This window comes from Oncorhynchus gorbuscha, linkage group LG24 (genome assembly GCF_021184085.1).
Source record: "Oncorhynchus gorbuscha isolate QuinsamMale2020 ecotype Even-year linkage group LG24, OgorEven_v1.0, whole genome shotgun sequence".
Lineage (NCBI taxonomy): Eukaryota > Metazoa > Chordata > Actinopteri > Salmoniformes > Salmonidae > Oncorhynchus > Oncorhynchus gorbuscha.
The window spans coordinates 26,087,416-26,115,176 of NC_060196.1; the positions used below are offsets into that span (position 1 = coordinate 26,087,416).

At 44.3% G+C, this 27,761-nt stretch overlaps 1 protein-coding gene across 2 annotated transcripts; it reads left to right on the top strand.

Moving 5' to 3' along the window:
- Positions 1-15,994: 15,994 nt before the first annotated feature.
- Positions 15,995-25,987, top strand: LOC124012830 (zinc transporter 8-like). Of its 2 annotated transcripts, XM_046326822.1 has the most exons (8): positions 15,995-16,149; positions 18,635-18,801; positions 19,135-19,281; positions 20,028-20,181; positions 20,977-21,334; positions 24,534-24,639; positions 24,884-25,018; positions 25,272-25,987. In XM_046326822.1, exons 2-8 carry the CDS (start codon positions 18,654-18,656, stop codon positions 25,415-25,417), a joined length of 1,194 nt encoding a protein of 397 aa, XP_046182778.1. In that variant the 5' UTR covers positions 15,995-16,149; positions 18,635-18,653; the 3' UTR covers positions 25,418-25,987. The 2 variants fall into 2 exon arrangements, with proteins under 2 accessions (XP_046182778.1, XP_046182779.1); XM_046326823.1 differs by lacking the exon at positions 24,884-25,018 and having other exon boundaries at positions 24,534-24,561.
- Positions 25,988-27,761: the final 1,774 nt, after the last annotated feature.

Here is a 27,761-nt window from a genome sequence, read left to right on the forward strand (position 1 = left end):
GTGGGGACTAATTTATGAATCATTTTGTGTTTTCTGTTCAACACAAGAAATAAAAGGGAGACAGGAGGAAATGGTTCAAATTGTCACAGACGTCTTTCTCTAGTGTTTTCAAATTTTTTCATTTGATAAAGCACTCAATCATATTTTCTTTACAAAAAAATCACGTGTACAAATTACTATTCCAATATTCTAATACAAATTCACATATACTGTATGAAAAAACACAATGAAATACATTCAACGTGTCTGTTTTCCCTTTAGAAACTCATGAGACCTTCGTCAATGTAAAAACTAGAAAGTACCGTAAGTGCAGAAATATAATACATCCTCCATATTTAAAATAGGCCCACTAAAACAGCGACTTGTGTTAGAAAAAAATAAAACATGAACTAAGTTTAAATAAAAATTAATCTAAAAATAAGTCTGTTTTTAACCTTTAAATAGCTAGCCTTTAGAAAGTATTCATACCCCTCAAATTACTCCACATTTTGTTGTGTTACAGCCTGAATTCCAAATGGATTCAATATTTTTTTCTTCTCACCCATCTACACACAATACAACCATAATGAGAAAGTGAAAACATGTTTTTAGAATTTTTTTCTAATATTTTGAAAACGAAATACAGAAATATTAATTGACATAAGTATTCACACCCCTGAGTCAACACATGTTAGAATCACCTTTGGCAGTGATTACGGCCCTATTTTGATATCTGGAAATTCTGATGACCCCAACCATGTAAAAAGTAATCGGTTCCGGTTGGAGCGAGTGGTCGCATCTGCACTTCGCTCCCGCGGGTAGTATGACTTTTTCATTATATTTCATTATAGCACAACGGTTTGATTTGTCTAATCTTAGCAATTTCTTCTCAGCTAGCTACATAGCCGTCTTTGTATCAAAAATAATTGCGTAATTATCGTATTTCGCCGTCCTAACGTAGTCTTCACTAGCCAGCTAGCTAACGTCCACTGATTAGCTGCACTGGAGAAACTATTACACTCAACTGAACGACTTGATTAGTGTAGTGTTAGCTAGCTACATAGCTGTCTTTGCTGTCTTCGTATCATCGTATCCAAGATAATTGTGTTGTTTAGGTTTAGAGTGTGTAGTCTTAGAGTGATTATCTTAATTTACCGAGGTTAGCTAGCCAGCTATTTGTCGTCCTTAACGTAGGTGACTCTGCTAGCTAGCCAACGCTAGCCAACGTCTTCTGTATAGAACTCAACAACCCGGTCGCATTCACAGGTAGTATCACATTTTCACTTCATTTCATTACAGTACAACGGTTTGATTTGTTTGATCGTAGCTAGCTACATAGCTAGCTACATAGCCGTCTTTGTATCAAAGATAATTGTGTAGTCTAGAGCGATTTTCTAGGTTCGCTAGCCAGCTATTGTCGTTCTTTTAACGCAACGTAACGTAAACAACACTGCTAGCTAGCCAGCTAGCCCCCGAATAGCAACACTGCAGAAACTATTACACTCAACGGAACGACTTGATTAGTGTAGTGTCAACAACGCACCCACTGCCAGCTGGCCTACTTCAGCAGTACTGTATCATTTTAATCATTTTAGTCAATAAGATTCTTGCTACGTAGCTTAACTTTCTGAACATTCGAGACGTGTAGTCCACTTGTCATTCCAATCTCCTTTGCATTAGCGTAGCCTCTTCTGTAGCCTGTCAACTATGTGTCTGTTTATCCCTGTTCTCTCCTCTCTGCACAGACCATACAAACGCTCCACACCGCGTGGCCGCGGCCACCCTACTCTGGTGGTCCCAGCGCGCACGACCCACGTGGAGTTCCAGGTCTCCGGTAGCCTCTGGAACTGCCAATCTGCGGTCAACAAGGCAGAGTTCATCTCAGCCTATGCCTCCCTCCAGTCCTCGACTTCTTGGCACTGACGGAAACATGGATCACCACAGACAACACTGCTACTCCTACTGCTCTCTCTTCGTCCGCCCACGTGTTCTCGCACACCCCGAGAGCGTCTGGTCAGCGGGGTGGTGGCACCGGGATCCTCATCTCTCCCAAGTGGTCATTCTCTCTTTCTCCCCTTATCCATCTGTCTATCGCCTCCTTTGAATTCCATGCTGTCACAGTTACTAGCCCTTTCAAGCTTAACATCCTTATCATTTATCGCCCTCCAGGTTCCCTCGGAGAGTTCATCAATGAGCTTGATGCCTTGATAAGCTCCTTTCCTGAGGACGGCTCACCTCTCACAGTTCTGGGCGACTTTAACCTCCCCACGTCTACCTTTGACTCTTTCCTCTCTGCCTCCTTCTTTCCACTCCTCTCCTCTTTTGACCTCACCCTCTCACCTTCCCCCCTACTCACAAGGCAGGCAATACGCTCGACCTCATCTTTACTAGATGCTGTTCTTCCACTAACCTCATTGCAACTCCCCTCCAAGTCTCCGACCACTACCTTGTATCCTTTTCCCTCTCGCTCTCATCCAACACCTCCCACACTGCCCCTACTCGGATGGTATCGCGCCGTCCCAACCTTCGCTCTCTCTCCCCCGCTACTCTCTCCTCTTCCATCCTATCATCTCTTCCCTCCGCTCAAACCTTCTCCCACCTATCTCCTGATTCTGCCTCCTCAACCCTCCTCTCCTCCCTCTCTGCATCCCTTGACTCTCTATGTCCCCTATCCTCCAGGCCGGCTCGGTCCTCCCCTCCCGCTCCGTGGCTCGATGACTCATTGCGAGCTCACAGAACAGGGCTCCGGGCAGCCGAGCGGAAATGGAGGGAAACTCGCCTCCCTGCGGACCTGGCATCCTTTCACTCCCTCCTCTCTACATTTTCCTCCTCTGTCTCTGCTGCTAAAGCCACTTTCTACCACGCTAAATTCCAAGCATCTGCCTCTAACCCTAGGAAGCTCTTTGCCACCTTCTCCTCCCTCCTGAATCCTCCTCCCCCTCCCCCTCCTCCCTCTCTGCAGATGACTTCGTCAACCATTTTGAAAAGAAGGTCGACGACATCCGATCCTCGTTTGCTAAGTCAAACGACACCGCTGGTTCTGCTCACACTGCCCTACCCTGTGCTCTGACCTCTTTCTCCCCTCTCTCTCCAGATGAAATCTCGCGTCTTGTGACGGCCGGCCGCCCAACAACCTGCCCGCTTGACCCTATCCCCTCCTCTCTTCTCCAGACCATTTCCGGAGACCTTCTCCCTTACCTCACCTCGCTCATCAACTCATCCCTGACCGCTGGCTACGTCCCTTCCGTCTTCAAGAGAGCGAGAGTTGCACCCTTCTGAAAAAACCTACACTCGATCCCTCCGATGTCAACAATTACAGACCAGTATCCCTTCTTTCTTTTCTCTCCAAAACTCTTGAACGTGCCGTCCTTGGCCAGCTCTCCCGCTATCTCTCTCTGAATGACCTTCTTGATCCAAATCAGTCAGGTTTCAAGACTAGTCATTCAACTGAGACTGCTCTCCTCTGTATCACGGAGGCGCTCCGCACTGCTAAAGCTAACTCTCTCTCCTCTGCTCTCATCCTTCTAGATCTATCGGCTGCCTTCGATACTGTGAACCATCAGATCCTCCTCTCCACCCTCTCCGAGTTGGGCATCTCCGGCGCGGCCCACGCTTGGATTGCGTCCTACCTGACAGGTCGCTCCTACCAGGTGGCGTGGCGAGAATCTGTCTCCTCACCACGCGCTCTCACCACTGGTGTCCCCCAGGGCTCTGTTCTTGGCCCTCTCCTATTCTCGCTATACACCAAGTCACTTGGCTCTGTCATAACCTCACATGGTCTCTCTTATCATTGCTATGCAGACGACACACAATTAATCTTCTCCTTTCCCCCTTCTGATGACCAGGTGGCGAATCGCATCTCTGCATGTCTGGCAGACATATCAGTGTGGATGACGGATCACCACCTCAAGCTGAACCTCGGCAAGACGGAGCTGCTCTTCCTCCCGGGGAAGGACTGCCCGTTCCATGATCTCGCCATCACAGTTGACAACTCCATTGTGTCCTCCTCCCAGAGCGCTAAGAACCTTGGTGTGATCCTGGACAACACCCTGTCGTTCTCAACCAACATCAAGGCGGTGGCCCGTTCCTGTAGGTTCATGCTCTACAACATCCGCAGAGTACGACCCTGCCTCACACAGGAAGCGGCGCAGGTCCTAATCCAGGCACTTGTCATCTCCCGTCTGGATTACTGCAACTCGCTGTTGGCTGGGCTCCCTGCCTGTGCCATTAAACCCCTTCAACTCATCCAGAACGCCGCAGCCCGTCTGGTGTTCAACCTTCCCAAGTTCTCTCACGTCACCCCGCTCCTCCGTTCTCTCCACTGGCTTCCAGTTGAAGCTCGCATCCGCTACAAGACCATGGTGCTTGCCTACGGAGCTGTGAGGGGAACGGCACCTCAGTACCTCCAGGCTCTGATCAGGCCCTACACCCAAACAAGGGCACTGCGTTCATCCACCTCTGGCCTGCTCGCCTCCCTACCACTGAGGAAGTACAGCTCCTGCTCAGCCCAGTCAAAACTGTTCGCTGCCCTGGCCCCCAATGGTGGAACAAACTCCTCACGACGCCAGGACAGTGGAGTCAATCACCACCTTCCGGAGACACCTGAAACCCCACCTCTTTAAGGAATACCTAGGATAGGATAAGTAATCCCTCTCACCCCCCTTAAGTTTTAGATGCACTATTGTAAAGTGACTGTTCCACTGGATGTCATAAGGTGAATGCACCAATTTGTAAGTCGCTCTGGATAAGAGCGTCTGCTAAATGACTTAAATGTAAATGTAAATGTAAATGATTATGTAATTAACAGCCAATGTTTACTTTTGTAATTGTAAAAATTACAAAAAAACATTATAAACAAAACATTATAACTGTATTTCTGAACTCACAATCAAATACTTTTAAATGTGGGGCTATGACACTCAATTGAAAATGAGTCTGATATCATTTCTCTTATCTCACCACCGCTGAGTGGCTGTTACCCAGCAGTCAAGAGTCATTAAGGCAATCAAATTCCACGTGACTAAGGTAATTAGGCTTCTCTAAACTCTGATGCTGCTGATGGTCATTAGTAGCCTACCAAACGTGCCAACTGCCTGGTACTCAGCACTCTATTGTCCTTCTAATCACTCTGATAGCAATGCAAATGTGATCGTCAAATCTAATCAAACACTTAATGAGAGCCCATGAGCTCATGCCCAACATTTTTATAGGCTATGCAATTGCGTGAGAAAACAGAATGGTTGCTTCTATTAAAAAGAGGAGGATCCCATCAGCTTTCTATAGGTTAGGCCGACTATATTTATTTATCAACCTTCCTAATATTAAGCACATTGTTTGTCTTTACAACAGGAGTACAGCCTACCCGGCTGTCATAAAAATAAACCGTGTGAAATGCATCCTCCATTTGCTATTTAAGTGCATATTTATTTAACCTTTATTTAACTAGGCAAGTCAGTTAAGAACAAATTCTTATTTTCAATGACAGCCTAGGAACAGTGGGTTAACTGCCTGTTCAGGGGCAGAACGACAGATTTGTATCTTGTCAGCTCGGGGGTTTGAACTTGCAACCTTCCGGTTACGAGTCCAATGCTCTAACTAGGCTACCCTGCCGCCCCATATACAGTGGGGCAAAAAGTATTTAGTCAGCCACCAATTGTGCAAGAGAGGCCTGTAATTTTCATCATAGGTACACTTCAACTATGACAGACAAAATGAGAAAAAAATTCCAGAAAATCACATTGTAGGATCTTTAATGAATTTATTTGCAAATTATGCCCCTGTTTCGAGACAAGTGCATGATAATGGTCCATTCTAAATCAAAACAAATAAAGAATGATGGAGGCCACTGTGTTCTTGGGGACCTTCAGTGCTACAGACATTTTTTGGTATCTTTCCCCAGGTCTGTGCCTGGACACAATCCTGTCTCGGAGCTCTGCGGACAATCCCTTCGACCTCATGGCTTGGCTTTTGCACTGACATGCAATGTCAGCTGTGGGACCTTATATACACTACATGTCAAAAGTTTTTGAACACCCACTCATTCAAGGTTTTTTTGTCATTTTTGCTATTTTCTCATTGTAGAATAATAGTGAAGACATCAAAACTATGAAATAACATATGGAATCATGTAGTAACGAAAAAGTGTTAAACAAATCTAAATATATGTTATATTTGAGATTCTTCAAATAGCCACCCTTTACCTTGATGACAGCTTTGCACACTCTTGGCATTCTCTCAACCATCTTTTCTTGGTATTGTAGTGGAAATTTCCTGTATTACCAAATCATGAGAGCAAACCACACACAAGTCAGAGTTATCATAAAGTCCATCTTTAATTATATGAGCTCAATCACAACCCTGTGACTCTCAGATTAATTCAGTGTCTATAAATAAATTCTCGGAGAGTGCTTACACATTGCAACTGAGATCCTTTATAGCAAAGACACACATAGCCAGACAGCATTGGCTATAAATTATCGTTCAGCTTGGTCTCCTAAACTATGTTCTTATCTCGCTCTTGGTACCACTCAGGACCAAAAACAAAACCTCATCCACTCACATATATCAAATACACTCCTCCTGGACAAGATCACAGAGACACAGTGACTGGCACACAGACATTGTGGAGCCAAGATATAATTGGTTCCCCCTCAATCACCCCTTCACATGGTTTAAAAGATATGTTTACGAGCTTGACCTCTCCCCTCTCTGCGGCCCAAGTAACTGAACCCAGGACAGAGATAAGATACATTCTAAATGAGAAGTAACTCACAAGCATATTTACTTTTTTAAACCTTTATTTTACTAGGCAAGTCAGTTAAGAACAAATTCTTATTTTCAATGACAGCCTATGAACAGTGCCTGTTCAGGGACAGAATGACAGATTGTGTACCTTGTCAGCTCAGGGATTTGAACTTACAACCTTGCGGTTACTAGTCCAATGCTCTAACCACTAGGCTACCCTGCCAAGCCAGTATAATGAAAATAAAACATCTTATCTATGTTACCCAACTATTCTGATTCATCCCAAACAGAATCCTTTTCCAACAGTCTTGAAGGAGTTCCCACATATGCTGAGCACCTGTTGGCTGCTTTTCCTTCACTCTGTGGTCCGACTCATCCCAAAATATTCTAAATTCCTAATGAGTTAATTGTTACATGATTAATTTAATCGGGTAACTATTAAACATAGTTAGTTGATTCGATAAATAACAGTCATCAGATTAATGAAAGTAAACTCATGACAGATGATCAATGGAAACAGGATGCCCCTGAGCTCAATTTCGAGTCTCATAGCAAAAGGTCTGAATTTTTATGTAAAGAAGGTATTTCTGTTTTTAATAAAAAATTATGGGGTATTGTGTGTAGATAGGAAAAAACTTAATCCATTTTAGAATAAGGCTGTGATGTAACAAAATGTGGAAAAAGTCAACGGGTCGTAATACATTCCGAATGCACTGTAGTTAAATAGTTAACCAATATGTACCCAGACAAACTATTTAGCAGTCATATGGCTTGGGGGTAGAAGCCGGTCAGGGTTCTGTTGGTTCCAGACATGGTGCATCGGTACCGCTTGCCATGTGGTAGCAGAGAACAGTCTATGACTCAGGTGGCTCGAGTAGGGCCTTCCTCTGACACTGCCTGGTAATAGAGGTCCTGGATGGCAGGGACCTTGGTCCCAGTGATATACTGGGACGTACGCTCTACCCTATGTAGTGCTTTGCGGGCGGATTCCAAGCAGTTGCCATCAATAGTGCAGCTGATGAAGTTTTTGAGGATCTGAGGGCCCATGCCAAATCTTTTCAACCTCCTGAGGGGGAATAGGTGTTGTGCTGCCTTCTTCATGACTCTGTTGGTGTGTGTGGACCAAGATAATGCCTTAGTGATGTGGACATGATTGTGGGGACGCTTCCCACCTGGTGCGGATACAAGAGGCGGACGAGTGGAAGATCACCTTCAACATGGCCAGCGTCCACCACGAGTATCTGATCATGCATTTTGGCCTCACCAACGCCCCTGCTGTGTTCCAGGCTCTGGTAAATTATGTTCTCCACGACACGTTGAACTGGTCCATCTTTGTCTACATTGATGACATCCTCCCCCCAAGAACACGTGCTCCACATCCTGGCAGGTTCTTCAACGCCTTCTGAAGAATCAGCTGTTTGTGAAGGCAGAGAAGTACAAGTTCCATCGCCCACCATCCCCTTTCTGGGTTACATCATCTCTGCTGGGAGTGTCCAGATGGATCCCGGGAAGGTGAGAGCGGTGGTGGATTGGTCTCAGCCTATGTCCAGGGTGCAGCTGCAACGTTTCCTGGGGTTCACCAACCTTTATCGCAGCTTTATCCAGGGTTACAGCACCCTGGTTTCCCCCATGTCTACACTCACCTTGACCAAGGTTCCGTTCATGTGGTCCTCTGCCGCTGACCAGGCGTTCCAGGACCTCAAACACCGCTTCACCACTGCTACTTTCTTGGTTCATCCTGACCCTTCATGTCAGTTTGTGATGGAGGTTGATGCTTCGGATTTTGGAGTGGGGGCTGCCCTGGGATGCAGCTTAAGGTCCATGGTAGAATGTTCTACCCTGGAACTTAAGCTGCATCCCTGCGCCTTCTTCTCCCACCGCCTCAATGCCATGGTGAAGATGGCATTGGAGGAATGAAGATGGCATTGGAGGAATGGAGGCACTGGCTGGAAGGGGCGGAACATCTGTTCATTGTGTGGACCAACCACAAAAACCTGGAGCATCTTCGCACTGCCATGCGCCTCAACTCAAAGCAAGCGAGGTGGGCTCTGCTGTTAACCGGGTTCAACTTTTCCCTCTCTTACCGGCCGGGGTCCAAGAATGTCAACCTGGATGCCCTGTCTTGCCGATATAGCCCCACGGTTACCACCCCAGAGTCCAAGACAGTCCTTCCCACCTCGTGCCTGGTGACGGCACTCAGCTGGGGTATAGGGAACCAAGTCCGGGAGGTGCAGTGGTCCCAGCCGAACCCTGGGTGGGGGGCTCAGGTAACCGTATGTTTGTGCCTAACTCTGTCCTCTCCGCGGTCCTGGAGTGGGCCCATTCCTCCAGGCTTTCCGTGCACCCGGGATCCCGTTGGACCCTGGCCTTTGTGCGACAACGCTTTTGGAGGCCTACTATGGTTCCAGATGTCACCGTGTTTGTCACCGCCTGCACGGTCTGTGCTCAGAACAAGACTCCTTGGCAAGTTCTGGCTGGTCTTCTGCAACCACTGCCTGTCCCTCATCGTCCCTGGACCCACATATCCCTGGATTTCATCACGCGTCTCCCCCCGTCTGAGGGCAACTCTGCCATCCTGACTGTGGTCGACCGGTTTTCCAAAGCCACCCACTTCATTCCTCTCCCCAAACTACCCTCGGCCAAGGAGACGGCACAGCTCATGGTGCAGCACATCTTCTGGATCCATGGACTATCCGTGGACATGGTCTCCGACAGGGGCCCTCAGTTCTCGTCCCGGTTGTGGAAGGCGTTTTGCACCCTCATTGGGTCGTCAGCCAGCCTGTCCTCTGGATTCCACCCCTGGTTCGATGGCCAGTCGGAACGAGCCAACCAGGACCTTGAGACTACTCTGCCCTGCCTGGTCTCCGCCAACCTCACCATCTGGAGCCAGCAGCTTGTGTAGGTGGAATACGCCCGCAACACCCTTCCCTGCTCTGCCATGGGCCTATTGCCATTTGAGTGTTCCCTGGGGTTTCAGGCCCCGCTCTTCCCCGAGCAGGAAGAAGAGGTTGGCATACCTTCTGCCCAGATGTTTGACCGCCGCTGTACCTGGAGGAGAGTCCGGTTGGCCCTCTTCAAGACGACCTCCAGGTGCACCAATTTGTAAGTCGCTCTGGATAATAGCGTCTGCTAAATGACTTAAATGTAATGTAAAATGTATCGACAACAAGCTATCAAATCAAATCAAATCTAATATATTTATATAACCCTTCGTACATCAGCTGATATCTCAAAGTGCTATACAGAAACCCAGCCTATGGGGCTATGAGGGGTGGCCAGTCCTCTTCTGGCTGTGCCGGGTGGAGATTATAACAGAACATGGCCAAGATGTTCAAATGTTCATAAATGACCAGAATGGTCAAATAATAGGTCTGGGACAGGTAGCATATGTCTGGTGAACAGGTCAGGAACAGTTGAAACTGGAGCAGCAGTTGGTGGACAGGGGACAGCAAGGAGTCATCATACCAGGTAGTCCTGAGGTATGGTCCTAGGGCTCATGTCCTCAGAGAAAGAGAGAGAGAAAGAGAGAATTAGAGAGAGCATACTTGAATTCAAACAGGACACCGGATAAGACAGGAGAAGTACTCCAGATATAACAAACTGACCCTAGCTCCCGACACATAAACTACTGCAGCATAAATACTGGAGGCTGAGACAGGAGGGTCAGGAGACACTGTGGCCCCATCCGATGATACACCCGGACAGGGCCAAACAGGAAGGATATAACCCCACCCTCTTTGTCAAAGCACAGCCCCCACACCACTAGAGGGATATCTTCAACCACCAACTTACCATCCAGAGACAAGGCCGAGTATAGCTCACAAAGATCTCCGCCACGGCACAACCCAAGGGGGGGCGCCAACCCAGACAGGAAGATCACATCAGTGACTCAACCCACTCAAGTGACGCACCCCTCCTAGGGACGGCATGAAAGAGCACCAGTAAGCCAGTGACTCAGCCCCTTAATAAATAGGGTTAGAAGCAGAGAATCCCAGTGGAAAGAGGGGAACCAGCCAGGCAGAGACAGCAAGGGCTGTTCGTTGCTCCAGAGCATTTCCGTTCACCTTCACACTCCTGGGCCAGACTACACTCAATCATATGACCCACTGAAGAGATGAGTCTTCAGTAAAGTCTTAAAGGTTGAGGCCGAGTTTGCGTCTCTCACATGGGTAGGCAGGCCATTACATAAAAATGGAGCTCTATAGGAGAAAGCCCTGCCTCCAGCTGTTTGCTTAGAAATTCTAGGGACAATTAGGAGGCCTGCGTCTTGTGACCGTAGCGTACGTGTAGGTATGTACGGCAGGACCAAATCAGAGAGATGAGTAGGAGCAAGCCCATGTAATGCTTTGTAGGTTAGCAGTAAAACCTTGAAATCAGCCCTTGCCTTGACAGGAAGCCAGTGTAGGGAGGCTAGCACTGGAGTAATATGATCACATTTTTTTGGTTCTAGTCAGGATTCTAGCAGCCATATTTAGTACTAACTGAAGTTTATTTAGTGCTTTATCTGGGTAGCCGGAAAGTAGAACATTGCAGTAGTCTAACATAGAAGTAACAAAAGCATGGATACAGTTCTCTGCATCATTTTTGGACAGAAAGTTTCTGATTTTTGCAATGTTACGTAGATGGAAAAAAGCTGTCCTTGAAACAGTTTTGATATGTTCGTCAAAAGAGAGATCAGGGTCCAGAGTAACGCCAAGGTCCTTCCCAGTTTTATTTGAGACGATTGTACAACCATTAAGATTAATTGTCAGATTCAACAGAAGATCTCTTTGTTTCTTGGGACCTAGAACAAGCATCTCTGTTTTGTCTGAGTGTAAAAGTATAAAGTTTGCAGCCATCCACTTCCTTATGTCTGACACACATGCTTCTAGCGAACCCTGGCTCCCCGGTATTGTCTCAGGCAGAAGGTATGGCTATCCACCATCTGTCCTTCCGGGTGGAATCGCGCAAACTCTCCCCCCGGTTTATCGGCCCGTTTCCCCTTTCTAAAATCATTAGCCCCTCTGCTGTTTTTCTTCTGTTGCCTTGTACACTTCGTATACACTCCACCTTTCATGTGTCCAGAGTTAAAACTTCTTCAGCATTGGTGTGTCCCCTGCGGGATGGTTGAGCTAACGTAGGCTAATACGATTAGCATGAGGTTGTACTGACAATTCTACCGATCCTTGAATTCGGCGATGTCATTTACAAAATAGTCTCCAAAACTCTACTCAGCAAATTAGATGTAGTCTATCACAGTGCCATCCGTTTTGTCACCAAATCCCCATATACCACCCACCACTGCAACCTGTATGCACTCGTTGGCTGGCCCTCGCTTCATATTCGTCGACAAACCCACTGGCTCCAGGTCATCTATAAGTCTTTGCTAGGTAAAGCCCTGCCTCATCTCAGCTCACTGGTCACTATAGCAACACCCACTTGTAGCATGCACTCCAGCAGGTATATTTCACTGGTCATCCATAAATCCAACTTCTCCTTTGGCCGCCTTTCCTTCCAGTTCTCTGCTGCCAATGACTGTAAGGAATTGCAAAAATCACGGAAGCTGAAGACTTACAGTATATCTCCCTCACTAAATTTAAGCATCAGCTGTCAGAACAGCTTACCAATCACTGCACCTATACATAGCTCATCTGTAAATAGCCCACCCAACTACCTCATCCCCATATTGTTATTTATTTTTGCTCTTTTGCACCCCAGTATCTCTACTTGCACATCATCATCTGCACATCTATCACTCCAGTGTTAATGCTAAATTGTAATTATTTCGCCACAATGGTCTATTTATTGCCTTACCTCCCTAATCTTACTACATTTGCACACACTGTATATAGATTTTTCTATTGTGTTATTGACTGTACGTTTGTTTATCCCATGTGTGTTGTTGTTTTTATAATAATAATAATATATGCCATTTAGCAGACGCTTTTATCCAAAGCGACTTACAGTCATGTGTGCATACATTCTACTTTTTGTCGCACTGCTTGGCTTTATCTTGGCCAGGTCGCAGTTGTAAATGAGAACTTGTTCTCAACTGGCCTACCTGATTAAATAAAGGTTAAATAAAATAAAAAATAAAAAATAATGATATGTATATCCTTGCTTCAGGGCCTGAGCTACAGGCAGTTAGATTTGGGTATGTAATTTTAGGCAAACATTTTAGAAAAGGGGCCTGATCCTTAAAAGGTTTTAATTAAACCCATGTTACAGCCCTTTGTCTCCTGTTTCCAGGCCTACCCCTCTACCCCGTCTCATCGATGGCCAACCGGCATACACGGTGAGGCGTCTCATGAAGGTTCGACCTCAGGACAAGGGGTTTCCAGTACCTGGTTGACTGGGAGGGTTATGGCCCGAAGGAGAGGTGCTGGGTCCCCGCCAAGGACATCCTGGACACAGGCCACATCACTGATTTCCAACGCTGACACCCCGGTCAACCGGGTATGCGCACAGGTACGCCCCTAGAGTGTGTGTGTGTGTGTGTGGGGGGGGGGATACTGTCACACCCTGATCTGTTTCACCTGTCTTTGTGATTGTCTCCACCCCCCTCCAGGTGTCGCCCATCTTCCCCATTATCCCCTGTGTATTTATACCTGTGTTCTCTATTTGTCTGTTGCCAGTTCGTTTTGTTTTGTCAAGCTGACCAGCGTTTTTACCTCTGTTCCTGTCTCGCAATTGTTCCTGTTTTCTAGTTTTCCCGGTTTTGACCTTTTCTGCTTCCCCTGACCCTGAGCCTGCCTGCTGTCCTGTACCTTTGCCCCACCTATCTGGATTACATTTACATTTACATTTAAGTCATTTAGCAGACGCTCTTATCCAGAGCGACTTACAAATTGGTGCATTCACCTTATGACATCCAGTGGGACAGTCACTTTACAATAGTGCATCTAAATCTTAAAGGGGGGGGTGAGAAGGATTACTTATCCTATCCTAGGTATTCCTTAAAGAGGTGGGGTTTCAGGTGTCTCCGGAAGGTGGTGATTGACTCCGCTGTCCTGGCGTCGTGAGGGAGTTTGTTCCACCATTGGGGGGCCAGAGCAGCGAACAGTTTAGACTGGGCTGAGCGGGAACTGTACTTCCTCAGTGGTAGGGAGGCGAGCAGGCCAGAGTTGGATGAACGCAGTGCCCTTGTTTGGGTGTAGGGCCTGATCAGAGCCTGGAGGTACTGAGGTGCCGTTCCCCTCACAGCTCCGTAGGCAAGCACCATGGTCTTGTAGCGGATGCGAGCTTCAACTGGAAGCCAGTGGAGAGAGCGGAGGAGCGGGGTGACGTGAGAGAACTTGGGAAGGTTGAACACCAGACGGGCTGCGGCGTTCTGGATGAGTTGTAGGGGTTTAATGGCACAGGCAGGGAGCCCAGCCAACAGCGAGTTGCAGTAATCCAGACAGGAGATGACAAGTGCCTGGATTAGGACCTGCGCCGCTTCCTGTGTGAGGCAGGGTCGTACTCTGCGGATGTTGTAGAGCATGAACCTACAGGAACGGGCCACCGCCTTGATGTTAGTTGAGAACGACAGGGTGTTGTCCAGGATCACGCCAAGGTTCTTAGTGCTCTGGGAGGAGGACACAATGGAGTTGTCAAACGTGATGGCGAGATCATGGAACGGGCAGTCCTTCCCCGGGAGGAAGAGCAGCTCCGTCTTGCCGAGGTTCAGCTTGAGGTGGTGATCCGTCATCCACACTGATATGTCTGCCAGACATGCAGAGATGCGATTCGCCACCTGGTCATCAGAAGGGGGAAAGGAGAAGATTAATTGTGTGTCGTCTGCATAGCAATGATAGGAGAGACCATGTGAGGTTATGACAGAGCTAAGTGACTTGGTGTATAGCGAGAATAGGAGAGGGCCTAGAACAGAGCCCTGGGGGACACCAGTGGTGAGAGCGCGTGGTGAGGAGACAGATTCTCGCCACGCCACCTGGTAGGAGCGACCTGTCAGGTAGGACGCAATCCAAGCGTGGGCCGCGCCGGAGATGCCCAACTCGGAGAGGGTGGAGAGGAGGATCTGATGGTTCACAGCTCTGACCTCTGCCTACCCTGAGCCTGGCTGCCATCCTGTACCTTTGCCCCACCTATCTGGATTACTGACCTCTGCCTACCCTGAGCTTGCCTGCCATCCTGTACCTTTGCCCCACCTATCTGGATTACTGACCCCTGCCTGCCCTTGACCTGTCATTTTTCCTGCCCCTGTCGGATTAATAAACAGTTGTTAATTCAACTCTGTCTGTATCTGGGTCTTACCTTGAAACATGATAGTCATTTTCAATTAAAGTATCTTTACTTTTACTCAAGTATGACAATTGAGCATTTTTTCCACCACTGCCTATTTTACTGAATCTTACCTTTTCGAAACAGAATATATCTTATTCAAATTCCTACCCTCTCTCCGAATGAGAAACTTTTGCCTAAAGGTGTTGCTGCAAGAGGCTACATTTGCACACGGTGCTTGGTCACAAGGCTTCAAATACTAACACTGCTTGCATTGTCACTCAAACAATATTTGAAGATGCATGGAACTTGTCCTCTTTTATGAGAGGAGATCTAGATGATGATAACACTGGAAATGTGCCTATTTATTTTACATTAGTCAATTTAAAAAAAAGAAAATAGCATTTTTATTTTGTCTTTTTTTATTTCTCTGTCTAAATATATTGGCTGGGTGTTAATAGTTTAACAAGTTTTATATTGTTTACTGTAACCAGTTTTATATTGTTTATTGTCGTCCCTGAAGCACTCAATCATGTTCAGAAAGGATCCAGAGAAAACTCAACTGGTCACCGAGAAAGGCACCATGTATAGCATCACCATGGAAAGGTAAAGTAGCCCGTTTATTTATTGTCTGAAAGTGTCAGTTTGTTGTTTTCAATTATGTAATTAACATTTATCATATCTGAAAACAAAATGACATCGAAATATGACTGGATAAGGGCGTCTGATAAATAACCAAAATGGAAATTTAAACTTTAGCCTAAATATAATTCGATAAGTAGGGGTTATTTATTTGAATTTGTTCCTTCATTTCCACAGCAACAATTAGTTTATATATTTTTTCACTTGAAGCATATGCACATGATTAGGACGATATGATTATTGAATTATGCTAATGAGTGATTGGGCCTAGTTCTCACATTTCATACGCTGCAGTCACATTTATTTCACATTTATTTTAGTCTGTTTAATGTGACAGTTTGTTTTATAATGTTTTCTATACAGCAGACAGCCTTGAGATCACCTTATTAGGCGTTATCTGTCCTCAAGTTCAGCCTCGCCTCCTGCAAGGCTGGGTGGGTTATAGCCTACAATATTGTACACACGGGTCTGGTTCTGGCTGGCTGTAGTGTTGCGCAAACTTGGAGGTTCAAGACCGCTTGTGATGTTGTAAAATAAACTTTGGAAGATGTAATTGGTGTACGAGGAGGGTATTGAGCACCCATGGTGAGTTATTTGAATTGGTATTTTCATGTATAGAATTTAAAAAACTTTTTTGAGAATCTTAGACAGCCTAATACTCCAGTCATGCGAGAGAAAAAATATTTGCGCACGGGTTCTAATTCTGGGTTTGCAATTGCCCCACAGTAAGGATGATAGGAGCTCAGCTGAGAAAACTCAGAAGTGTCTCACCCCACCAGTGCTCTGCTATCGTGGTAATAACGTACTGTCAGTTCACCGTCCTTCTGCCTCCGATGTTAAACGTAGCTTAGACCCAATTGTCATGCTAAAGTGCGCGGTGTCTTTCCTTATTTCATAGCATTCTCACCAAATGTGGTATTAACGCTCTCCCACAGTGTTGGGAAAGCTACTCTGAAAATATAGTTGACCAATTACTTAACACTAGCAGAAGTTAAGCTACGCTTAAGAAAATATAGTTTACTTAAAGGGTCAATCGGCAGTTGTTACATCCATTTTTGGACTTAAAAATGAATGATATATTGATTATTGAAGAATATAACTTGTAAATACCTAATGAGCTCAGTTTAACTGTCATACCCCATCAGAACCCAAAATATAAGCTTGTTTTACTCCAATTTTAGTAAATATAAACAAACACTATATAGCCCCAAAACATAGTTAAAACTATAATTTTGATATCATTGATGGTCATTCCCTGCATCCATAGCTCAGCTTTTTACTGAAACAGTATGCTTTGTTATTGTTTCTACTGCTGATTGCCACTTTAACTAACATTACTTTGAAAAGTGAGTTCACTACATCCAAACTACTTTACGATAAATTATCATATCTAAATATGAAATGTCCTAGACTACAAATTGCAAGAACAAATTTCTCTGGAGTCAGATGTTAACAGAATGTGTAAATTGTCCTATTGAACACACAAACTATGTTTCAAGTGAGAATTAGGAAAGAAAGGAAATGTCCTACTTCAACCATATTTTAGTGTGTAGTTCCAGTAGTTAGCTACACCACTACATGGCAAAAAAGTCATTAACTACCACCAAGCTACAAAATGTATTTAATTACTAATTAAACTACTCACTACTCCTCAACACTGCTCTCTCATCACATCCATTATCTGGTCCCTAGTTGGGGATTTAAAGGTAGGATAGCTCTGGAGCTACAAGGTTGAACAAACAGAGGCACATCAGTTAGTCAGTTAGCCAAACAGATGAAACTGGTTCAGTGTTCAAGGCATGACCCCAGTGTACCAACGTATGACTCTCATACGGCCCCTAGCTATGGATATAACCCAAATAATGTAAATGATCAACATTGGAGCAAATAAGGCCCCCTACCAACCTGGTTTTCCTGATAGGTTTCCTTTCATGTACCAAACAGGCTCTGAAATGGAGGTGCCCTGTATATGCTGGATGACTGTATATGGTACAGCAGTATTCTCCCTGGGGTGTTGGAAAGAACACACTGTTGACACGACACAGTAAAAACACTTGAGGCACTGGGCATACTACAACTTGTAGCCACAACATACAACATTGTTACAGTTTTAATGACCCTCACTCACTTAAATGCGACAGACAAATATAAACATATTGTAACGGCGTTCGTCTGTTTAAGGAGAGTCGGACCAAAATGCAGCGTGGTGGTTAATCATGTTCTTTAATGACGAATAGAGAATACATGTAATGACTATACAAATACAAAACAACAAACGGAACAAGAAAACCTATACAGCCTGTCTGGTGAACACTAACACAGAGACAGGAACAATCACCCACGAAAGACACAGTGAAACCCAGGCTACCTAAATATGGTTCCCAATCAGAGACAACGAGAATCACCTGACTCTGATTGAGAACCGCCTCAGGCAGCCAAGCCTATGCTAGACACACCCCTAATCAACCACAATCCCAATGCCTACAAAAAACACAATACAACAACACAATAAACCCATGTCACACCCTGGCCTGAACAAATAATTAAAGAAAACACAAAATACTAAGACCAAGGCGTGACACATATTACTAAAAAAGATGTATGTCATGCTTAATACACACAATGTAATTAACATCACAGACAATGTAATTAACATCACAGATGTAGAATTTACATTTTGAGAAAAAAGCACCCGCACTGACATTTTTTTTCTCTCTGCCTCAGAATTGCAGGAAATTAGCTTTAAAACAGCAACATTTTCTCTTAGCCACATGTACACCTGTGCACAATCGAGAGGACCATCCTTTCTTACAAACTCTGCTCAGCCTGTCTTTCTCTCTTCTTTCCATTCCGCTTCCTCCACCTCCCCCTCCTCCTAATTCTTGGATGATTTTCATGACATCCATCTCGCTTGTCTGGTCTTTCTGGGCACAACTTGAGAGGGACAGACATTCTTACAGGCTCTGCCTCAGTCTTTTCTCTGCTACTGTCCCCCCTCCTCCCCCTCTTCTCCTCCTTTTTGGATAATCCATATGTTTGTTGTCTCCCCTTCCTGCCCCCCCCCCTACAGTGTGTCCACAGATGAGATAATGCAGATGGAGAAGGACAGAAACATCCATCATTGCCATGACAACAGCCAGGCTACGGAGGACAGGGAGCGGGAGAAGCAGTTGGCCAGGAAGAGGCTCTATGTGGTCTCGGCTGTTTGCTTGGTCTTCATGATCGGAGAGATCCTGGGTGAGGGGTAAAATGACACATGACTATTGGTTAGCCTGTCGATTAGTTAGTCAGAGACTCTATGTGTCTGTCAGTCAGTCAGCACTCAGTTAGTTAGCTGTTAGTCAGTCAGTCAGTCAGTCAGTCAGTCACTCCACTCACTCACTCACTCACTCACTCACTCACTCACTCACTCACTCACTCACTCACTCACTCACTCACTCACTCACTCACTCACTCACTCACTCACTCACTCACTCACTCACTCACTCACTCACTCACTCACTCACTCACTCACTCACTCACTCACTCACTCTCTCTCTCTCTCTCTCTCACTCCTCTATCTGTCTGTAGGTGGTTACTTTGCGGGGAGTCTGGCGGTGATGACAGACGCCGCCCACCTGCTGGTAGACTTCACCAGTTTCATCATCAGCCTGGTGTCTCTGTGGCTCTCGTCCAGACCCGCCACACGCACGCTCAGCTACGGCTGGCATCGTGCAGGTGAGATCATCATCCTCATCATCATTGTTGTCATCATTGTCATCATTTGTCTTTATCGTCATCATCATCATCATTGTCATCATTATTGTCATTATTCATCAACATCATCATCTTCATCTTCGTCATGATCATCATTATCATCATAATATACTCATCCTCATCATCACTACCATCTTCATCAATAATAAATAATTGATGTATCCCAATATCACAAGCCAGTGAATGTTGAAAGCTACTATAAGCCGTCGATAGTATACTCAATGCGTGTGCTTTATACTCTCACATGCTTTCTGGAACAAATAAGTTGGAGTGGAGGGATTTAGTATGTCTATAGAAGAGCATACCTAATGGTTGTTTTAGCATTGTGATTGTGCATCTTGGTCTTTACAATAGGAACCTGACAAATCATACTTTAAAAAAATCACATGCATCAATTCCCTTTCAGGTGAATAGTACCATGGTTCACTTTTCAACAGGAGTTTTGTAAAACTAGGCTACCGGTGTCTCTTATTGGAGACCTTTCCTCTTGGCTCTCACTATGTGGTACGTCTTGTGCCGGGGACTGCTGGCAAGATCAAATGGGTTTTCCTGCATCTCTTTACTGTCATATATCTGTCCATGACATTTCTATCATTTCTATCTCTGCCTTTCCCTTGATTTAAACATGGTGTGTTCTCTTTTTCTCCTCTCCTGTGTGTGTGTGTGTGTGTGTGTGTGTGTGTGTGTCCTCTCCCTCTATCCTCTAGAGATCCTGGGCGCTCTCCTCTCGGTGGTGACCATCTGGCTTGTGACAGGTGTGTTGGTCTACCTGGCCGTGCAGCGGCTCATCAGAGCTAATTACGAGATCGAGGGGACCATCATGCTCATTACCTCAGGCTGCGCTGTGCTCGCAAACATCATGTGAGTCCACCGACCCGAAACGCAGCCCATTTTTTCACCATTCATGAACTGAAATGTTCGTGGAGACATTCGATTCCATTCATGAATTGACTTCTAATTCATCTTCTGGAATTGACGTGGTCTGCTGTTACCATGACTAATATAGTGTTTACAATTGACGACTACTGATGACAGACAAGCTAAGAAACTAGTGTGGATTGCCGTGGGTTTTATTCCCTGTAAATAGTATTTTCGGGTTGTTACCGGTTCCCGCGTAGGACTAGATATTAGTGACTCACAAGTGAAAATCAAACCACAATATGTCACACTTTATTTGGATAGTCTGTATTTTCATACTATCAACAAACTATCTGTTAATAAGCAACTGCTTGCTAAGGTTACTATTAGGGTTAGGGTTAGGTTTAGAATAATGGTTAGGGTAAGGGTTAAGGTTTGGGAAAAGGTTAGGATAAGTGTTAAGGTTAGTGTTAGGGTTAGAACTACGTTTAGGGTTAGCAGATACAGTAATTAGTTGACGTATTACTGATAGTCTAGATAGTCCATCTATAGATGCTCTGCAGACTATCCAAATAAAGTGTTACCCAACAGTAGCAAGTAGATGTGACAGTATCAAGGATATATAAGTTTTGTCATGTAAACAGCCTACAGATATCTTCCACAGTATGAAGATTCAATGTGGCAGTAATGCATCCAGGTATAATGCTTTATAACTTGTTGTAAGCCTATATGAACATTTATAATGTCTAATAACAAGGCTTTTAATATGTTTTGTCTTTCTGAACGTCTTGTGGGCAGTATGGCTTTTACCTTGCACCAGTCCGGGCATGGGCACAGCCACGGGGGCCTCAGTAGCGGGCACAGCCACAGCCACGGCAACAACGACAAGGGTAACCACGGTCACAGCCACGCGGTGAGTGATAGGCACGGGCACAGCAGCAAAAGTAACCACTCACACGGTAACGGTACCCAGGAAAACCATTCCCATGGAAACGGAGATTTGGAGCAGCATGGTGGGGTGGACGTTCAGCAGTATGAGTTGTCGGAGTCACGACCTCAGGCCAACGCCAGCGTGCGTGCTGCCTTCGTGCACGTGGTGGGAGACCTGCTCCAGAGCATCAGCGTGCTGGTCAGCGCCATCATCATCTTCTTCAAGGTCAGTGGTGAGAGAACAACTGGGGTGATATGGGAGGTAGTGGTCAACTGGGGTGATGGTGGAGATAGTGGTCAATTGGGGTGATGTGGGAGATAGTGATCAACTGGGGTGATGTGAGGGGTAGTGGTCAACTGGGGTGATGTGGAAGATAGTGGTCAACTGGGTGATGGGAGGGGTAGTGGTCAACTGGGGTGATGGGAGGGGTAGTGTTCAGCTGGGGTGATGGGGAGATAGGGGTCAACATTGGTGATGGGAGGGGTAGTGATCAACGGGGGTGATGGGGGAGATAGTGGTCAACTGGGGTGATGGTGGGGTAGTGGTTAATTGGTTTCATGTGGGAGGTAGTGGTCAACTGGGGTGATGGGGAGAAAGTGGTTAACTGGGGTCATGTTTTAGGCAGTGGTCAACCGGGGTGATGGTGGAGATAGTGGTCAACTGGGGTTATGTGGGAGGTAGTGTCAACTGGGTTATGTGGGAGGTAGTGGTCAACTGGGGTGATGTGGGAGATAGTGGTCAACTGGGGTTATGTGGGAGGTAGTGGTTAACTGGGGTCATGTGAGAGGTAGTGGTCAACTGGGTGATGGGGAGAAAGTGGTTAACTGGGGTCATTTGGGAGCAGGGGCGTTCAGTGACCTTTAAAATTAGGGAGGATGATCATTTTTTATTATTATTTCTATTAAAGCATATTGGATGACTGTCATTTATATTCCATTCACCCAGTTCAATGTAACATTGCTAGGTTTAGGCTACTACATGATACTCAAATTTTCCCTATACCCATCATAACGTTGCTACAACCTAGCTTATGAATAAACATTTACAACTTTTAATTTTTTTTTAACCTTTATTTTACCAGGCAAGTCAGTTAAGAACATATTCTTATTTTCAATGACGGCCTGGGAACAGTAGGTTAACTGCCTGTTCAGGGGCAGAACGACAGATTTGTACCTTGTCAGCTCAGGGGTTTGAACTCGCAACCTTCCGGTTACTAGTCCAACGCTCTAACCACTAGGCTACGCTGCCACCACAACAACTTAGGTTCACAGGTCAAGAGACAAATTTGTGTAATCAAGGTGACATACAGTGACACATTCATTACCGTCTTGCACACTCTTGCCTGCATCTAGCGTGTTATCATTAGTCCAACAGTTGCAAACGAGAGTTTCTATTGGACAAATTCAGATATGTTTTGTTCCGTTTGCTTCCATTTAAGACACGTTTTTCAACAGAATCGGAAGAATGAATATACCACTGATCACACGCAAACACAGTTCACTTTCAAAGCAGCCACATGCAAACAGCATGATCATGATCATATTGCTCGTTGTATAATTCCTTCTCGCATCTACGCACTCTCCTCCTTTCTCCATTCTTGGCTTGTGGACAGCACAACAGCTGTCTGTGACCAGGCGAAAAAACCTTTCCAAGCCAAACCTTCATATCATAACCATTAACCGCTACCCACAGCTTACATCATTGTCACCATATTAGCTAATGTCATAGTCAACATAGCTACTAGAACTAACGCGGTAGTAAACCCGCTCCAATCATGCTAGCTAGTACAGTCAGCAAGCAATTTAGCAGTTACACCGGTGGCCACTGTGGTAATAAATTAATAAAAGCAACAAAAAAATAGCACAAAATCTCTCTCTCTCTCTCTTACAAATAAATACATTTGTTCAAAACTGTTGCTCAAAATATGTTATGTAGTGCTAGCTTGCTGTAACAAAATTAATGTAACTGATCCTTTGATTGGGTGGACAACAGGCTGCAAGAGCTCTGATAGGTTGGAGGATGTCTTCTGGAAGTTGTCAGAATGACTGTGTAACTTACACAGAATGACTGTGTAAGTCTATGGTGGGCGGTGAGAACCATGAGCATTCTAGGTTTTGTATTGGAGTCAGTGTACCCAGAGGAGGACGGAAACTAGCTGTCCTCAGGCTACAACATGGTGCTACCCTACAGAGTGCTGTGAGGCTACCATAGTCGTTCATTGCAAAGCAGTGTGTTTTCATCAATTATTTGGTAACGTGTTTAAAAAATATAAAGAAATTCACTGAGGAGAATGGTCCTACCCTTCTTCCTCTGAGGAGCCTTCACTTTGTGGGAGGTAGTGGTCAACTGAGGTGGAGAGGGCGAAGGGGTGAGGAGATTAGGGCTGAGGGAAAATGGGCAGGCTAGATAAGGATGTTAGTGTTGACTCACTCTCCCTGGCTTTCGTAAGATGTAATTTTGATCTGATCATTTAGATAGCTGAATACTCTGCATTAGAATGAAACACAGTAGTGTCCCAAATAGTGCCATGACAATATTAGGTATTTAGTCTAATTTCATAGATTCAGTTAAAAGTCCTTTTGAATTTGCATAAATTTAGCATAAATACGATTGAAAACTCTCAGCAAAACACAATGAATCAAGCAGTAATTGATGGAAGATCCATATACTGTAACTACTTTTCTAGTTAGCTACGTTTTATTATAAATTGTGGACTATCCACTTCGCGATTTATTAGCTTGCACAAACAAATGAAGTATCTCTGCAGTACATAATGTACCACTCGGTCACAGAAGTTTACAGGTTCATTTCACAGTAAACCCAGTGTGACTTTTAGACTCTTCCCCCTCTTCCTTCCTGTGTGTGATAATCTCTCACTATCTTCATGTGCTGAGCATGCACCCCCGTAGGCATTAAAATCTACCGCGTCATGTTCTCAAATGGAACTTTTGAGCATGGTGTATTTTTTTGACTGACATTGTGGCAATTTTCAATATAATTATCCCTTTTATGATGCTGTAAGAGCACAAACTTTACGTGTTTCAATGTGCGATTGGGACGTCATAGATTTCCTCAAGTATGTCTTGACTAAAGTCAAATATATTGGGGGGAAAAGATGTAAAGATAATGTATGATAATGCTCCCATGTGGCACAGCGGTCTAAGGCACTGCATCTCAGTGCTAGGGTATCACTACAGACACCTTGATTCATATCCAGGCTGTATCACAAACGGCTGTGATTGGGAGTCCCATAGGGCGGCGTAAATTGGCCCAGCATCATCCGGGTTTGACCCTTGTAGGACGTCATTGTAAATAAGAATTTATTCTAAACTGACTCGCCTAGTTAAATAAAGGCAAGAAAAGATATAATATTAAACTATGTAATGAGAATGGTCCTTAATCACTCTTTCTCTGATTCCCACAGCCCGAGTATAAGATAGCTGACCCTATCTGTACGTTCCTGTTTTCCATATTTGTCCTGGGAACCACCATCACCATTCTGAGAGACATCCTGATGGTCCTCATGGAAGGTAAAACATGGAATTCCCTCTAACATCCCTGTTTCGGGATTATCTCAAAGTGTCCGTCTTACTATAGACTAGGAATGACTTATATTGACGACAGCCACGAGGATATGTTTTTGCGTAAGAGTTGATGATTGTAACATGTCTAAAAGGGACCTAATTTGCCAAACTTTTGTGCCCAGTCCCTCCTCTGTGCGTGTGTGCGTGTAATGAAATCCATATCTTTCCCTCCCTCTCGATCTCTTCCCAGGCACCCCAGCTGGAGTGAAGCACGGTGAGGTGAGGGATCGGCTGCTGGCAGTGAAGGGGGTGAAGTCTATCCATAGCCTCCATATTTGGGCCCTGACTATGAACCAGACGGTGCTGTCAGCACACGTGGCTATAGGTGAGTGTAGCTGGACCAGGCTGTCAGTAATCTACTGTTATGTTACATCTCTCATATATAATGATGATGATGATGGCTTTATTGTATTCATTACCATTTATATTTGTTTGCCATATATCAGAGTATTACACTTTCTGTGGAAATACCACTGCCGTTTTCACTATTTATGACATGACTTGATCAGACCATAGTGACTTGCAGAATTGTGATTTGGTTAGTGTCATCATACTTGCATTTCCCTTTCCCTCCACAGATGACTTAGTGGATGCCCAGCCAGTTCTAAGGGAGATTACCCAAACTTGCTTCTCCAACTACAACTTCCATTCAGTCACCATACAGCTGGAACGACAGGCCGACCAGAAGCCTGGGTGTAGCCTGTGTGACGACCCCAAAATATAGACGTCTGTTTAAGCCCATGGGAGAGGCCAGGAGCCCAGAGGAATAAACTACCAAACCCGTTGTAGTTGTAACCTAGACAGGCTTTTGGCTAGTGCTTGACTTGGCCAGGAACATGCTGGGACTGAGTTATAGCACATCACATATTCTACTGCTTGAGTAACTGCACCTCTTAGAGAATATTGGCTTAAAATATTCAGTGGTGTAAAGTACTTAAGTGAAAATATTTTTTAAGTAATACTTAAGTTGTTTTTTGGGGTTATCTGTACTTTACTTTACTATTTATATTTTTTGACAACTTTAAGTTTTACTGCACTGCATTCCAAAAGAAAATAATGTACTTCTTACGCCTTACATTTTCCCTGACACCCAAAAGTTCTTGTTACATTTTGAATGCTTAGCAGGAAAGAACAATTTTCTAATTCATGCACTTATTGAGAGAACATCCCTGGTCATCTCTACAGCCTCTGATCTGGCAGAATCACTAAACACAAATGCTTCGTTTGTAACTTATTTCTAAGTGTTGAACTGTGACCCTGGCCATCTGTAAATTAAAAAAAAAAAAAAATCGTATTGTCTGGTTTGCTTAAAATAAGACATTTTAAATTATTTATGCTTTTACTTTTGATACATAAGTATATTTAAAACCAAATACTTTTAGACTTTTACTCAAGTAGTATTTTACTGGGTGACTTTTACTTTTACTTGAGTCATTTTCTTTGATGGTATCTTTACTTTTACTCAAGTATGAAAATTGGGTACTTTTTCCACCACGGAAAATATTGTGGAGTTCCTGCACCTTAATATAAACAGCACCCAAAATAGGATACAAATTTATTGTCCATGTGTTACAGCAGTGCAGCCCCCCTGGATGTGTACCGGCACCTATTTCAGCCCACTTCAAGCACTGCTTTTGGCTGATCTATCATGGATATTGGACCAGAGGGGTATACTACAAAGCAGGATCAATGAGTTAGCCAGCTATTTAAAAATATTATTTTTGAATTAAAAAAAAAATTCACCTTTATTTAACCAGGTAGGCCAGTTGAGAACAAGTTCTCATTCACAACTGCGACCCGGCCAAGATAAAGCACAGCAGTGTGACAAAAAACAACAAAGAATTACACGTGGGATAAACAAAAGTACAGTCAATAACACAATAGAAGAATGTTTCTACAGTGTGTGCAAATGGAGTAAGGAGATAAGGCAATAAATAGCCCATAGTAGAGAAGTATTGCCTAAATAGTAGCAAACTTGCCTAAATATTCTGAAATAACTTTTAGTTTTTAACAAATTCCATGCAATTCTTCTACTCACTTTGTCATGGGTCGGGGATATTTTTATGCCGTTTTACAGCTCGAATTTCCTACAATTCTACACATAGGGTGGAGAGAAATGTTTGCAGTTTTGAATATGATATCTGATTGAGTGTGATTACGACAAGTTTAGATAACTGTCTAGACTAATTTACCAATCTAAAAAATGTTTGCTGAAATTTGCCTACCCAAATTTCTAAATTGCACCTTGTGTATTATACTATTCTAACTTTCACACAGTAAGTTGAGACACCGACTGAGTTCCCCTCCATCCCTGGTCTAATTAACTCAACAAAAACACATATCTATGTTTCTTAATGAACCAGAAAATCAATAGTTATTTGGCTAACTCATTGATCCTGCATTGTAGTTTACCCATCTGATGTGTGATTAGTTTGTTTGTCTCTGAAATCAGAGGTGGTCATTCTACACTCACAAGAAAGTGCCTCTGTGCCAACATTCTCAAAGACGTAAAGATTGAAGAGATCAAGGATGGAGTGCCTTACCCGATTACAGGCTCGAAAAATGTTGCACACACCATATATTGTATTTATATACACCACCTGTCAAAAGTTTTAGAACACCCACTCATTCAAGGGTTTTTCTTTATTTTTGACTATTTTCTACATTGTAGAATAATAGTGAAGACATCAAAACTATGAAATAAAACATATGGAATCATGTAGTAACCAAAAAAGTGTTAAACAATTCAAAATATATTTTATATTTGAGATTTTTCAAATAGCCACCCTTTGCATTGATGACAGCTTTGCACAGTCATGGCATTCTCTCAACCAGCTTCATGAGGTAGTCACCTGGAATGGATTTCAATTAACAGGTGTGCCTTGTTAAAAGTTAATTTGTGGAAGTTATTTCCTTCTTAATGCATTTGAGCCAGTTAGTTGTGTTGTGACAAGGTAGAGGTGGTATACAGAAGATAGCCCTATTTGGTAAAAGACCAAGTCCATATTATGGCAAGAACAGCTCAAATAAGCAAAGAGAAACAACAGTCCATCATTACTTTAAGACAT